Source organism: Catharus ustulatus, chromosome 25 (assembly GCF_009819885.2).
Source record: "Catharus ustulatus isolate bCatUst1 chromosome 25, bCatUst1.pri.v2, whole genome shotgun sequence".
NCBI classification, from domain to species: Eukaryota; Metazoa; Chordata; class Aves; order Passeriformes; family Turdidae; genus Catharus; species Catharus ustulatus.
This window is the reverse complement of record NC_046245.1, coordinates 5,467,757-5,482,911: the sequence shown is the minus strand read 5'-3', so window position 1 is coordinate 5,482,911 and position 15,155 is coordinate 5,467,757. Positions and strand designations below refer to the sequence as shown.

At 60.5% G+C, this 15,155-nt stretch overlaps 1 protein-coding gene across 6 annotated transcripts in view; it reads right to left on the bottom strand.

Annotated features, from left to right (window-relative positions):
• The window catches only part of KIF21B (kinesin family member 21B), a 38,307-nt gene extending 23,369 nt beyond the window's left edge, over positions 1-14,938 (bottom strand). For all 6 annotated transcript variants that reach the window (XR_004420077.1, XM_033079932.2, XM_033079935.2 and 3 more), the window contains exons 1-2: positions 14,870-14,938; positions 78-300 (exon numbers count right to left, since the gene is read on the bottom strand). Coding sequence is in view for 5 of the 6 variants with exons in the window: in XM_033079932.2 (XP_032935823.1) it covers positions 78-300; positions 14,870-14,907 (261 nt within the window). In the remaining variant the exon portion in view is untranslated. The remainder of the gene's footprint in view (positions 1-77; positions 301-14,869) is intronic.
• Positions 14,939-15,155: the final 217 nt, after the last annotated feature.

Here is a 15,155-nt window from a genome sequence, read left to right as displayed (position 1 = left end):
CTGCTCTCTCACACACCCTCCCCCTGTTAAGCTGTGCAGGTGCCCTCTCACACCCCAGGGTGAGGGCACAGCTGTACCTGCCCGTAGGCCAGCACAGTGGCATTGTAGCCCTCGAAGCAGCCCTCGATGAGCTTCCCCATACAGGTGGTGTAGATCCGCTCCTGCCACGTGTCCAGGTCAAAGACAAAGTCATAGGTGAAGGCCTTGTCCTTCCCCAGCAGCACCTGGGGCTCACCAGGTGTCACCGAGGTACAGATGTGACATCCCTCTATCTTCTCTTTGGGCAGCTGCGGACGGATCCTGTGGGAGGAGAAGCAGGCTGAGGGCAGCCCAGCCTTGGGGACACCAGTCTGGTCCTGAGGATGTGAGCACAGCCCATCCTGTGATCCATGTGCCAGAGCGTGTCTAGTCCAGCACAATCAGAGGGAAAAGACTGCTCCCCACTGGTGCAGCATGCAGTTTTGGGCACCACAGTGCAAGAAGGACATAAAGGTATTAGGGAGTGTCCAAAGAGGGGACATAAGAATGGTGAAGGACCTTGAGGAACCCTATGAGAAGCGGTTGAGGTCACTTAGCTTGTTCAGACTGGACAAAAGCAGCCTGAAGTCAGACCTTATTAAGGTCTGCAGCTTCCCCACAAGGAGCAGCTCAATCTCTGCTCTCTGTGACTAGTGATAGGACCCAACAACAGTGAAAGGACTCCAGTAACAGCTGGAGCTGTGCCAGGGGAGGATTAGGTTGGATATTAGAAAAAGGTTCTTTCCCCAGCGGGTGCTGGGCACTGCCCAGGCTCCCCAGGGAATGGGCACAGCCCTGAGGCTGCCAGAGCTCCAGGGGAGTCCGGACACCGCTCCCAGGCACAGAGTAGGATTGCTGGGGTGTCCTGCACAGTACCAGGAGCTGGAGTCAGTGAATCTTGTCCCTTCCAGCTCAGGACATTCTACAACTCCTGTTGGAGATGTGGCTCATGTAGGCAGGAGACTGGCAGCGTCTCTGCAGCACCGAGCATACAGGGCAGGGGATGCTTCAGCTCCTGCAGCCATAACCCTGCCCTGTTTGTAGCTGAGAACAGAGGCTGACACATCCCAGAAATACCAGCAGACACCTCCTCGAATGAGGGACAGGCAGGGCTGGGCACAGAGCTGGTGGCAAACACAGCCTGGCCCTAGAACTGTCCTGGACCCCCAGCCAGGCAGCCCTGGTGGCTGCAATGGCTCACTGCCCCCGATGCCCCTGGCAGGGCTGGGCACAGACAGGGCTGTGGATGGCACCAAAGCAGCTCCAGCAGGGACTGGGGAACAGCCAGGCAGCCACAGCACTGCCCCACTCACTCCCAACACAGACACATCAAACTACAGCTACAAAGGCTGGAAATGCAAAACACAAACCCATGACAAGCCAGTCCTCACCGTTTGAAGCAAAGCACCACCCAGCCCAAAAGCTGTCGCCAGCCTTGAACTCGACCACGGGACCGGGACAGGCGAGGCTGTGCTGGCTCCTGGCTTGGGCAGGGAGCGTGACCCACCCATCACATCCCACCCAGTGCTCTCAATCCCTGCCTGAGGAGTGTGGGAACAGAGCAGCCAGACCTGCACAGACACTGCTGCTCTGCAGGGCTGCACAGCTCGGCTGCGGTGGATGGATGCACCGGCTGCAGGAAGCAGGGGGCTCCCAGGGGACTCATGGAGAAAGGAGTTCGGAGCCAAGCGCCATGCAAATAGCTCTCATTAGTGCTAATGACTGCACAGCTCCCGTCCCCGGGTGCTCCATAAACACCGCTATTAATTCTTTCCAACCACATCCCTGGCAAGCCACACCAAGACCTGAGCAGCGGCTGTGTGCATTGGGACCAGAATCATGGAATCTCCTGAGCTGGAAAGACCCACCAGGATCATCCAGTCCAACCCCTGCCCTGCACAGACAGCCCAAATCCCACCCTGTGCATCCCTGGCAGTGCTGTCCAAACTCTCCTGGAGCTCTGGCAGCCTCGGGGCTGTGCCCATTGCCTGGCAGTGCCCAGCACCCTCTGGGGAAAGAACCTTTCCCCAATATCCAACCTGACCCTCCCCTGACACAGCTTCACGCGTGATTCTCTGCTCCTCACCCAGCCCAGGAGGGCCAAAGCCCAGGGCTGTGTTTGGGTTTGTCCCTAGCAGGACAGGCAGGGCACGAGCACCCCTGCACTCCCCCAGCCCATGCAGCAGACGCATGGGAACTGCTCTGTGCCTCTGTGGATATATTTAGCTCAGCAGCCACAATAAAAAGCAGCTTCTGATGTGCTCAGTCCCAGACTCGTTCCTGTCGCCTTCCCAGGGTTCCACCCTCCTCCAGAAAAATTATCCCTGACTTTAATTACTTTTGGAGCAAGATGATGTGCTTCCCCCATCCCCACCCTAGACATGAACAGCAACTGCAGCCCCAGGGAATGGGCAGAGGAATAAACTGGAGCCACAATACGTTTGGGAATTTTTTCTGTCTCAGGAAAAACGAGAGCAGGATTTTAGCAAAATATTTCTTTGTCTCTCCACTCCTCCCAGGGGGTTAAATACCTGCAAGGGGGGTTTGCAACAGCATGAGCAGCAGCACTAGAGAGGTGTGTGCACATGGATCTTTCACAGGGCATTTAGGAACTCACTTGGAGCCGGCCATGCTGGGCTGTTCCAGGGTCCATACACCAAAACCATCTGCCCCATTCCCCAAATCTCACTGCCCAGCCAGCTCCCAGTACCCTAGAGACCCATCCTTCACCCTGGCTCTTCCAGCCAGGAGACTTTTGTGGTTGGGGAGGACCCACGTGCCAGTCCCCAGTGTGCTCCCCCTGCCATCCTGCCCCATCTCCCCAGCACATGAGAGACACTGGGGATGCAGGAATCCCCCAGGAAGGTCCTGCTCTTCAGGCAATTGGCCAAGCACCACCCAGGGCTGTCCCTGGGAGCTGCTGCCAGCTGGTGGACAAATACTACAGGCTCTGCTCTGAGAGTGGGATGAGTGGAGCAAGAGGGCAAGGACAGGCACCAGCTGCCAAAACTCATGTGGGAAAGCACACACACGACACAGCATCATGGAAATCTTATGTAGCCACCAGGAGACAGGTTTCTCTAGGCCAGTGCAGCTGCTCCTCCTGCTCCCCAGTGTCCAACTGCCCCAGCTCTCCTGCATCAGTGTTGCACCCCTGCTCTCTCAGAAATCCCACCAGGCTGGGACCTGAGCAACACAAGACCCTGGTTGGGTTAGAGAGGTGTCCACATGTAGTTCCTAGTCATGCCCAGGCACCATGACATCTCCTCCAAACATGGAATGATGGAATTGTTTAGATTGAAAAGACCCTCTAAGATCACCAGGTCCAACCATTCCCCCAGCTCTGCCATGTTCACCACTAAACCATGTCCCCAAGTGCCACATCCACACATATTTTGAACACTCTCAGGGACAGCAACTCCACCACTGCCCGGGCAGCCTGTGCTTGACCACCCTACCAAGAAGGAAATTTTCCCTGATATCCAACCTAAACCTCCCCAGGACAACTTGAGGCCATTTCCTCTTGCCCTGTCACTTTACCTGGGAGCAGAGCTCAACCCCCACCTGGCTCCACTCTCCTGTCAGGGACTTGTGCAGAGTCTGGAGGTTCCCCCTGAGCCCCCTTTTCTCCAGGCTGAGCCCCTTTCCCAGCTCCCTCAACTGCTCCTGGTGCTGCAGACTCTTCTCTGGACATGCTCCAGCCCCTCAATGTCCTTCTTGTGAAGGTTCCTCAGATTGGAGGTACCTCAGTAGTGCCCAGCTCAGAGGGATGGGCACTGCCCTGGTCCCGTGGCTGGTACAAGCCAAGTCCCATTGGCCTTCTCGGGCACACCTGGGCTCATGGCCAGCCAGCACTGAGCAGCCTCCACCAGGTTCTTTCCTGCCAGCAGCATTCCAGCCAAACATGACAATCACCCACAGCACCAGCCTGGGCTCTGTCCTTGGCCCTGTCCCCAACCCCAACCAGTAATGCTGCAGGAGGTTGCAGTGCCTGCCATCCTCTGCCTGAGCTTCCCATGTTCCCCAACAGAGATGAGCAACTTTGGTAGCCATAAAGTCACCATCTGAGTGTGTTCTGGCACTCCTTGTCCCTACCTCTACCAAAAAAGATCCTGGCCACATGCTGTCTGTTCATAGGTCCAGGAGAACTGGGTGTGATGCTGTCAGGGTCAAACTTGTGAATGACAGAGATGCTCCCTCACCTGCCAGCCTGTCTTGGGTTGTAAAGCAGGATGCAACCAAAAGTATGGATTCTATCACCATCTGTTAAACCAGGTAGGGCAGTGCTCTTCATCTTTTCCACAACTGAGTCCCAGTGCATGACTGATAAAATTCCATCATCCCATTGGGAGATGCCTCATCCAGGGGGAGGAGCCAAGCATTTCCTACCCAGATAAAATCTGAGATTTGGAACATCAGAGCAGCCTTTTCCACTGGATTCCAGAAGAAAACCAGACCCTTCTACAACATCACTGGACCTTCAGAGGAAAACTGCACCTTCTACAGGAGCACTGCTTCAGCTGAATCACATCTGTCACTGCAGGAGGATGCAGCCACCATTTAATGGGACTGCTGCCAACACCCTGCCTGATGGAGTGTCAGGTTGTGTTCTGACTCCATCAGTGTTTTGTTTTTTAGTATTACTGTCTTTTTATTTTAATTTTCCTAGTAAAGAACTGTTATTCCTATTCCCATATCTTTACCTGAGAGCTCCTTAATTTCAAAATTACAATAATTTGGAAGGAGGGGGTTTACATTTTCCATTTCAAAAGAGAGGCTCCCACATTCCTCAGCGGACACCTGTTTTTCAAACCAAGACATAGCCAACCTGCTCCACACCTGGTCATGAGCCACCAGCCCTGAGGACAGCTTGTGCCAACCAGTGGGACCCACAGCAGAGCCAAACACATTGGGGTGTCCTGGCCTACAGGAGAGCCTTGCTGCCCTCCTGCGAGCCCATGACACAGGCTCCTGTTACGTGATGGGTTCCTACCCATCTATTAAATGCCAGCCAAAATTAACCAACAGATCACCAGCAGGGTGCTGCCCTCCAGCTTGGCAGGAGTGACCTAAGCCGCAGCTTTCCCCGACAGCCTGTGCCCAGCCAGCCCCACACTGGCACTGGTGACCACCTCTGCCCAAAGCTGGCATAGGGAGGACACAGCCTGTCCTGAGGCCAGCAGCTCAGTGCTCATCTCCCTCCTGCCCATATGAATATACCAGCATCATCACAGGCAGCACCCTAGGAAGGAGAAAGCCAGCAGGAAAGGAGAAAGCCAGCAGGACCACAGCCACACCAACATCAGCCCCTCAGCTCCCTCTGAAGGGACGGTGACAAGGAATGGAGAGCCAGGACAGAGCTGCACAGCCCCAGCCAAATGCTCCTGCCAAGAAAACCTTCCCAGGCAGCCAGCACACCAGGCAGGAGGTGGAGGATGAACACACAGAGGAGCAGGCAGGGGTGCAGAACATCCCTCCCGAACCGGCAGCTCCCGCTGGGGCGATGACGGGCGGCACAGCAGGAGCCTGATCCAGCAGCAGCATCCAAAGCATCAGCACGAGCCAGGCATGCCAGGAGAGCTGCAGCACACAGGGACACGCACAAAGGGGACCCCGGCTGGAGCGTCTCCACTGCTCCCCTTGCCATCCCTGCCAGGCTGGCAGGCGCTGAAAGCACCGTCTCCATGGCTGAGCTGGAGGGACACCGAGCATCTGCAAGGAGGGCGGGGAGCGGGTCCTGCACCCGAGGGGCAGGAGCTGAGGCAGGCACAAAGGGTGAGCTGTTCTGCACTGCTGCCCCATGCCAGGCTTGGGGGAGTGGAGGAGGGGCTGGCAGCAAGGTGCCAGGTGGGCACTGTGAGGCAGCTCCACAGGCAGGGTCAGCCTGGGGATGGATCCCTGATCCTAGCAGGTACGGAGGGATCTCCCCATCCCAGCATCTCAAGCCCTACAAGAGGCAAGGGGATGGATGGGGGCACAGCCAGAATCCCCAGGTCAGGGCTGCACACAGCACTGACAGCAGCAGCCTCCTGTGCTCCCAAGGGAGGCTGTCTCCTTGCACAGCCTGGCTGACACGGACTGCTGGGTTCATGTCCTCCTCACCCAGCTGTACCAGCCTCCTGTCTCCCAGCCCAGCCCAGCACCACGGCAGCCCCAAGGGGCTCACAGCACCCTTTGGCCCCCAGCACTTTGGCAAAGCCATGGCAGCACACTCCCACAGCCCTTCAGCACAGAGGCACAGCCAGGACAGCCCCACCCCACCAAACTGCCTGTGGGCACACCCAGGCCACACCATCCTGCTGAGACACAGCTGCCCTGTGCAGGGGCAGAGGGACCCGGATCCATCACCCAGGATCTCCCATGTCACACGGGGACTGTTCCACCTCGCAGGGAGCCTGAGCACTCACATCTTCCAACGTTTCCCAGTGCTGTCAGGGGGCTGTAGGGCAGCTGTTCATAGACTGGGGGATCACAAAGAGCTCCTGTCCCTCCATGACCTCTCTGCAAACTGCCTGCAGACCCTACAAAGAGCTGTTCCTCCTCCCTCCCATGGAGGCTGCCCAGCCAGGAAGGGCTGGTTGCCCAGGGAGCAGAGCCAGAGAGCTGGAGAGTGATGGGTGGAAGAGTTCCATGGGATTTTCCCTCTCTGTGCCAGGCCCCAGACACTCATAGCCACCATCTCCTGTCCACCTTGTCTGCAGAGGGGCACGGCTGCCCACTGCAGTGCTGCTGAGGCACTGCTCCTCACCTGGGCTTGCCCCCAGCCCACTGTGGGCTGGCAGAGCTGGAGCTGCCAGACCCCACCAGGGGCACAGCCCAGCTCTGGGAGCCTGTCAGGACAGGTGGGCTGGGCAAGCCCAGACAGCACCTGGCTCTTCTCTCCACCCTGCCTGCACTCCTTCTGCTCCCACATCACCTGTGCTCACCCCACTCCCCACATCACCTGCATTCACCCCATTTCCCCTCCCCACATGACCTTGCTTTCACCCCACTCCCATCCCCACATCCCCTGAGCTTGCCCTGCTCCCATCCCCACTCCTGCCATGGCCCCATCTCTGCTCCCTGTGCCAGCAGGCCCCTCCAGCCTCCCCAGCACCGGGAGCAGCTGCCCAGCAGCCCAGCCCTGCCCACAGCCCCCGTGCCAGCCTCGCTGTCCTCTCTGTTCCCCACCTACTTCACTCTGCTCTGCCCCAAGCCTGCTGTCCATGCTTTGCTGCTGCCCTGTAATCCCACCAAGCAGCCCAGTCAGCCAGGAGGAGCAGCTCTCACATCCTCCAGTGCTCTCCCAGGACATCTCATGGGTGAGGGGCAGCCCAGGCATCACAGACCCACAGGTGAGGTGGTGTGTGGGGCACTCAGCTTGGCCAAGCAGCTCCACGGGGTAGGATCAGAGCAAAATGCTCCAGGTTTTCCCACATCTCCAGGCCAACACCTCAAGCATGGATGGGGCTGCCCACCCTCCCCAGTGGCTCCCACAGGAGAATCTCCCCCCTCACCTGGGAAAGGACGTCCCAGCCCCATTCTCCCTGAGCATGGGGACCTGGAGAAGGCTGGCTGCCAAGGGCTGCCTCTCTGCACACAGGTTATGTTGGACACAAATCAAGACAAAGTTCAGCATTTAATTACCACAGCAGGGAAGTGGCTCAGCAATCAGAGAAAATTGAATCAGGCTCCCTGGAGACTGCCAGGTCTGGTCAGCAAACAGCCCAATTAAGAGATATAGCCAGGCACCTCTCAGCAGAACCAAGCCCAGCACAGAGCCCCCCAAGCCACTGTGCCCAGTCAAACCCTGCCAAGGCAGTGGGTACCACAGCCAGCATGACTGGATTAGCACTGGGACAACACAGAGCTCCTGGGCAGCCTGGAGACACCCCACAGAGCTGGGGTGCACCCAGAGGCCCACTGGGCACAGCCCAAAGGGGGGACATGCCTCTACATCCATCCCCCAAGAAAACCCACCCCAACACCAACCAGCCTGCTCCTCTGCAGGGCAAGCCCCACTGCCTTGCACCCCAGAGCCCCCTGGGCTCCCCCTAATCCCACCACTCCAGACTTTCCCAGGCTTAGGGAAACCTTTAAATCAGGCCGTGGCAGGCACCATGTGCTGCTCATTAGCTCTGGCAGGAGCACGAGGCTGTGAGCTGCACCATCTGCTCCGTGCTGAGAGCAGGGATGAGGGACATGCTGCCTGCACAGCCAGCACCAGGGACACCCAGCCCCAGCAGGGCCCAGGGGATGCAGGAGCCAATGCAGTTTGGGATCTCCCTGGACTCCACCTTCACCCCCATCAGTGACTGGGATCACCCTGGGCTCAGCCCAAGGGGAACACCACCAGGATGTTTGCAAACAGAGCCAGGACAGTCACCTCTAAAGGGGTGCAGTGTCACCAAACCCCAGGTGGGGTGGGAAACACACGTGTGACAGCACACACGATGAGCCACATGCTCCAGCAGAGTCCCAGCTCCCCTCCAGCCACGCAGGAACAGCCCCAAAAACACTGGCTCAGCAGCAGAATTGGCAATTAATAGGAGTTAAAGGAAACCATCATTTACCAATAGACCCTCGGGCTGCCAGGCCATCAGCCTGATCCTGTGAAGCACAGGAATCCCACAGGTCTGTTGGAGACATGGACACACTTCCCCACTCAACTCTGCACCCCAGTACTGAGGCTCCCATTTCCTCCCAGCTCAGTGAATCACACCCACAGGATCTCTCCCTTTCCCAGGTGCCCTGTAAGGTCCCCATGTCCCACTTCCACCCCAGCACCACTATGGGCTGCCCATACTGCAGATAAGGCTGCCCTAGAGCTGGTGTGCTGGCAGCCTCCCAGTGCACTCCAACTGCAACTGGGGAAACATCACCAGGACCTTGACAGAAGATTCTGCAGCCCCAGAGAGCACCAGAGCAAACTTGCCCACAATTCATGGGAGCAGGTGGCACAAAAGAGGTGCTTCTCCAGCCCTTCCCCAAAATACAAATAAATTCCAAGCCCTTGGCCAGAAGGATGTGGGATGCTGTGAAACACCCAGGAGCAAACCCAGTCCCTCACCTGGACAAGGAACAGGGAAGGTTTGGACCTAATGCCTGTCTCAGACAGGTGCAGCCTGAAACAGTGAATGAGCACAGACCACAGCACCATGGACCAAGAGATCCTCCCTCTCCTCCAGCTGGAGGGGCTGGGTTGTGCTTTCCTACCAAGCAACACTGGGCCAGGGAACTCAGTGCTGGGAGGCTAGGGGAAGAGGAGGAGCAGGAGTTCAGCCCCCTGCTAGCATCAGCCAGCATCCCAGACCAGAGCAGGGATGGAGACATCTCACTCTGGCAAAGTCAGGCATGGACAGTGGGCAGGGAGGTGCCCACAGCCCCTCACAGCCCCAGGGGCAGCTGGACCACAGGACAGGGGAGCTTGGCACTGGGCTCCACTACAGCAAGCTGTGACAGGGAATCTTTCCCAGCCATGTCAGGCTCCAAGGAGCTGCAGAGCAGGGAAAGGGATTGCACTGGAATCAGGCTCAGCTCTGAACCCTCCCCAGGAATGGGGGTAATGACTGTGTGCCATGACTGGATCACCTGCATCTGTACACAGAGAGCAGATTCCCAGCAAGATGGGGCAGCAGGGCAGTGCCAGGGGAGACACAAGTACACACCAGGGCAGCACTGGACTGGCTCCTGCTCTGCCAGAGAGGGAAGGGGTGGCAGGCAGGTGCCAGTCACTGTCCCTTCCACCAAGCCAAAGCAAAACCCATCAGCAACTGCCCAGGGTGCAGAGGCAGCCCCTGCAGGCTGATCTCCTGCAGCACATCCCAGAGACAGCTGCCCTCACAATCCACCACATCCCAAATCTGCCGGCTGTTTAACCAGTGGCATGGAGTGTTTTGACAATCTCCAGCAGGAAATAGCCCTGTGGGACCACCGGGGCCAGCCCCCCACCCCCAGCAGGAACAGCAGTACAGCCACTGGCCAGGGCTGGCTCTGTGATTCTCATTGGGCTCACAGAGGATATCGCCTTCCCTCCCCTGGGGCCAGGAGCCATGTTTCTGACAGCTTTGTTTGGGGCTTCATCTGCAATTTTCTCCTGCCTCCAATTTCACTGCTGAGGCAGCAGCTGGCTCTGTCCTCTGACTGATCCTTGGGAGGCCCTGGGCTCCCGAGCTCCTGGGCTCCACGGTGCTCAGCTACATCCCCTGCCATGGGTGATGTGTGCAGCACCAGAACCCTCCTCAAGCTGCTCTGCTGTGGGTGCTGGCACATCCGGGGGGTGCAGCCCTGCTCCCCCTCCATCCCCTTTCGAACATTTCCGCTGCAAAACCCCGCTGAGAGCCCCCTGCACCCACACACCTGGGCTCAGCACTGCCCCAGAGCCCAGCGTGCTGCCCAGCTCTCCCTCCTTTCGCTGTGTCCCTGCCCTCTGGAGCCCTGAGTCACAGAGGCTGCAGAGCCCCAAAGTGAAAGCAGAGCAGCAGCAGTGTCTGGGTGGGTTCAGCCCAGCAGCACAACAGTCACAGGACAGGGCTGGGCCCCTCTGCCACGGCTGAGCCGCCCTCAGTAGGTGCAAAGGGTGGGGAGAAAGGGGCCGGGGTGCCCACAGCAGTGGTTTGCCAGCCCAGTGCCCTGTGGATTTAGCAGCCTCCTGAGATCTTGTGGGGATCAGGGCTACCCCCTGACCCTGCAGACGGGAGATAGAGCACCCCAGGGCTGTGCCCTACAGCAGGATGGGCTGCTCCCCTCCCCCCTTCCCCTCCCCCTCCAGCAGACAGTCACATCCCATGCCTTGGGGTGGAATTGATTGCCTTATCTCTCCCTGCACGGCCCTGTACCAGCTGAGCACAGCCAGGCCAACACTGCCAAAGCTGTCAGGAAACAGTGTCCCCCCAGGACCACACCAAAGGGCCTCCAAGCCACAGCAGCAGCAGGGGACGGTGGGCAGCAGGTACCAGGGCTGTGCCCTCCCACTCCCCACTGGAGCCTTTGGGCAGCACGGACAGTGGCACTAATTGGGTTCACACAACATTTCCAGCTGGACCCAACCCATCCTAGAAGAGCTGATGTGGAAGGGGTGCACCTTCACTTCCTTGGTGGCTGACCCCAGTTGGTTCCAGACACTTTGGATTCACAGAAAGCATCCCAGCAGGCAGAGAGCCCCAGCCATGTGGCAACAGAGATGCCACAACGCTGGCAGGGCTGGAGACAGCTGATCCCACACCAGGCCTTTGCCAGCTCAGTCACTTGGCTGAAGCCCCCCAAAGGTGATGAGGGGAGGGGGGGCTCTGAGCAGGAGCTGGGAGTCACTCCCCAGCCAACAAGGGGCTATGGTGTGGACCACAGAGCATCGCAGCAGGAGCGTCTGCGAGAGCGGCAGGGCACTGGAGGTTGCAGAGTTTAAATAAACTTGAAATACGACTCAACTTCCTTCCCCAATTTCACAAGCTCCGTTTCCTGCGTCTCCTCAGCAGGCCAGGCATGCTCAGTGCCAGGGGCAGCTCTGGCACAGGGGATGCCACTCTCTCTCAAAGGAGACAGCCAGTGTGGAGGTGCCCTCGGGGAGCAGCACTGCAGCCAGCCAGGCCACTCAGGCCTCCGTCCAAGGAGTTTAACAGCTCCGGGGGTCAATACATGCCATCAGCCCTTCCTGACACTGCAAAAACTGCTCTGCTCTGCTTCCTGCAACCACCACAGCCAGTGCCACTCCCCGGCTCACTGTGGCTGCAGGAGCTGGCAGCACCTGTCTGCGATCCTGGAGGGGCTGTGGGCAGAGGGGCTGCCGAGCCTCAAGGCACAAACCTCAAATTTCTGTGCCAGCTCTCAAATCAAGGCCGTGCTCCTAGACAGAGGGCAGGATGGGGAGCTGCTGCACCGGCTGCATTGCAGCCACCCGTTTGAAGGTCACCTCCAAGAAGGAAGCAGCGGCTGCTGTCTGAGGAGGGCTGGCCCCCAGGATGGCTCAGCACCATCGCGGCAGGAGCAGCTTCCTGCCCAGACCGCTACCCAGGCACGGCCTGAGTGCAGCACAGCTCAGCCCTGCCGGCTCCTCCCCACCCCAGGAGACACAAGTCACACTCCAGGCTAAGGGGCAAGCAAAGGCAGACCCTGCTGGCAGGGAGGGCGAGGGCCAGGGCAGGATAGAGCCCTGCCCTTGCAGGCACTGCAGGTACAAGGTACAGGAACAAATCAGCCCCTGGGCCAGGAGGAGCTGCTGCATTTCCTCCTGCTGACAGCAGCGCTGCCGCAGGTACCAGCCATTTCCCTCCCAGCACGTGGAAAGCCTCAGTAACGTCCCCACACCACAACTGGTGGCTCAGCACCAGGGTTCTTTGGAGCCCAGTGCACATGGGGCAGACGAGGGTCTCAAGGAGAAGACGGGAGCCTGTGAAAAACCACAGCATCCCTCCTACCTTCTCCTGACAGACCAAGACCATCAGCAGGAACTGGGATGCACAGATCCAGCATCTCTGTTCAACTCCCTACTCCTCCCACCCCAAGGGCTCTGTGGGACCACAGATGTGGCTGTGGCACTCTTGACATCAACTGTTTGACCCCAGCAGACACAGTGCATTCCACCAACACCACTCTGCCACTTCCCAGGGTCCTTGGCCCTTCCCCAGCTCCCACCTCCCTCCCACTAGCAGCACAGACACAGAGACCCCAAAGAAAGACAGAGACCCCAAAGAAACAGCACAGCTGGCCCATTCATGTTATTATCAAGGGACAAAGGGGAGCTTTGATCCGTGTCCTGCTGCATCCCAGGAACATTCAATCTCCTCTGTGCTCTGATGGCTGACAGAGGTGGGATCTGGGGCAGGTTTACTTCAAGGCTCTTAGAGAATCCTGCAGCCTGGCTGCTCTACCAGCAGGGTGTCACCAGCACTGACAAAGGAAAACCTCGCTCTGTTCCAAGTCCAAGACAGGAGGGGACCCAGCCTCCCGGGGCTGCAGTGGCAGAAAAGGTGGGTGGTCTGCAGGGAGAGCAGTTCAGCCCTTGCACACTCAGCTCAGCATCACAGCCACCTTCCCACACGGCGCCGCGACCTGACGGCTTTGTTTTGCAGCCTCCTTGCTCCCAGCCCCTGCTCCTTTGTCCTCCCGACTCACCTCCAGCACCACATCCCTCCATCTGCCCAGCTCCCACAGCTGCACCGAGCGGGATGTCGGCTCAGTCCCTCAAGGAAGGGGTGCAAGAGGGTTGGACCTCTCCCCCCCTCCCTGGTTCCACGGCCGCTCCAGCCCCACTGCAATGCTGCACACCCATCACCTCCCCGCTGCGGTTCCTGGCCAAGCACCAGCCGGCCCAGGACCCCACTGCTGGAAGGGACCTGAGCGATCAGGAGAGCCCAGCAGAAGCCACTGCACAGCCGCCATGCCGCGGGGCACCCACCCCACCTCCAGGATGATATTAAAAGGCATCATCTCGAAAGAAATGCAGGATGGAGACGGGAAGAGTCTGGCTAGGGGGAAATCTCCACCCCCATGGTCAGCATTAACTCGGTTCCCGGGTCAGTGTCCTGGCACAAACACTTTATCGTGGCACAGCCCTCCCTGCCCCTGTGCAGCCACCCCATCAGGGGCTGCCGTCGCTCCTGCAGCTCCCCCATCCTTCATAGCCACAGCCTGGCCTCGACCCTCGGCCTCTCGAGAGAATGGCAAAAACATCGCCTGCGGCTGCTCCCAGGATGGAGGGGCAGGGGGAGCTGGGAGGTGTGGCGGTGCACACACCCGCGTGCACACGCACACAGCCCCGCACATCCGCGTGCACCCGCACACACAGCCCCACACCCACCCGCTCTCCCTCCATCGCTGCCGCTGCACCAGCAGCATCTTTTGTGCTCCCGCTCCGACCAGGCAGGGCGGGCAGTGCCCTCCGAGCCCCGGCACAGCCCCCGCTGCCACCAGCCCCCGCCTGCCCGAGCCGGCGGGGACACCGGGGACAGAGAGAGGGGAGGCACGGCGTGTCCGGCCGGGCTGCTCCGGGATCCGACCCGCTCCCACACCGCGGGCCCGGCAGATGCGGCTGCCCCGGCACAGGGATGGGCTGAGCGGGGGCCGGCCAGTCCCTTCCCCCTGTGACAGGGACCCGGGCCGGGCAGGGTCCCGCGTGGCCGCTCCGTGGGATTCTGATCCCCTCTTTCCGCGGGGACTCGTTCCTCCCGAGGGGCAGGGAGCGGCACAGCCCCGCGCACCGGCCCGGCATGGCGCTCACAAAGACCACGGTGACACAGGGGGGTGTCACCCGCTCCTCGCCCGGCCCAAGCCCCCCGAGCCCCGGCGGGCTCCGAGGCCGCCAGCAGCTCCTGTGCGAGGTGCGGGTCTGCAGGCGCATTGTTCCCAGCACAAAGGACACCGAGACACCGCATCGTTTCCCCACCGCCCAGCGAGGGGGGGCGGGCAGGGAGCCCCCACAATGCCCGGCATCCTGGTGACACTTCGGACGGCCAAACCCACCCGCGCAGCGCCGGGAACTGCCCAGGCTGGGGCACCGCCGGCTCTGCAGGTGGAGGAGCCGGGGGTCCCGGCCCCGGGGGATGGCGGGCGGTGGGGGCGGGTGCAGGGAAGGCAGCGCCGGGCTGCGCGGCGCGGGAGCCGGCGGGGAGCGGGGGGAGAGATCCCGAAACGGTGGGGAGGGGGGTGGGGAGGAGAGCGGCGGGGCCGTGGTGGGTGCGGCAGAGACCGGCCCGGCGGGGTCTCACTGCCCCGGGGGGCTCAGAGCCGAGCGGGCACCCAGCAACCCCCGCCTCGCACCCGCAGCTGCAGCGCCCCGCCCCGCCTTTCGGCACCGATCCCGGGCGCACCGAGCTCCGCGCGGCCCCCCCCGGACGCACAGCCCTCCCCCGCGGGAAGCACCGATCCCCGCACCCACCTCACGGCCACCTTGACGCAGCTGTCCGGGGCCGCCATGGCCCCGCGCCGGCTCCGCGGCCGCCGCTGCCCCGGAGCATCCGCGGGGCGGGAGGGGCGGGGCCGCGGGCGGGGCGGGCCGGGCCAGGTGCGGGGCGGGGCCGGGCCGGGACACGCCCCCAGGGCCGGACCGCGGGCACGCGGCGGAGGGACCGGGATCCTGCTGGGAGCCGGGACGGACACACGGACACACCGTCAGGGACAGGGACACACGGACACACGGACACACCGTCAGGGTCAGGGACACA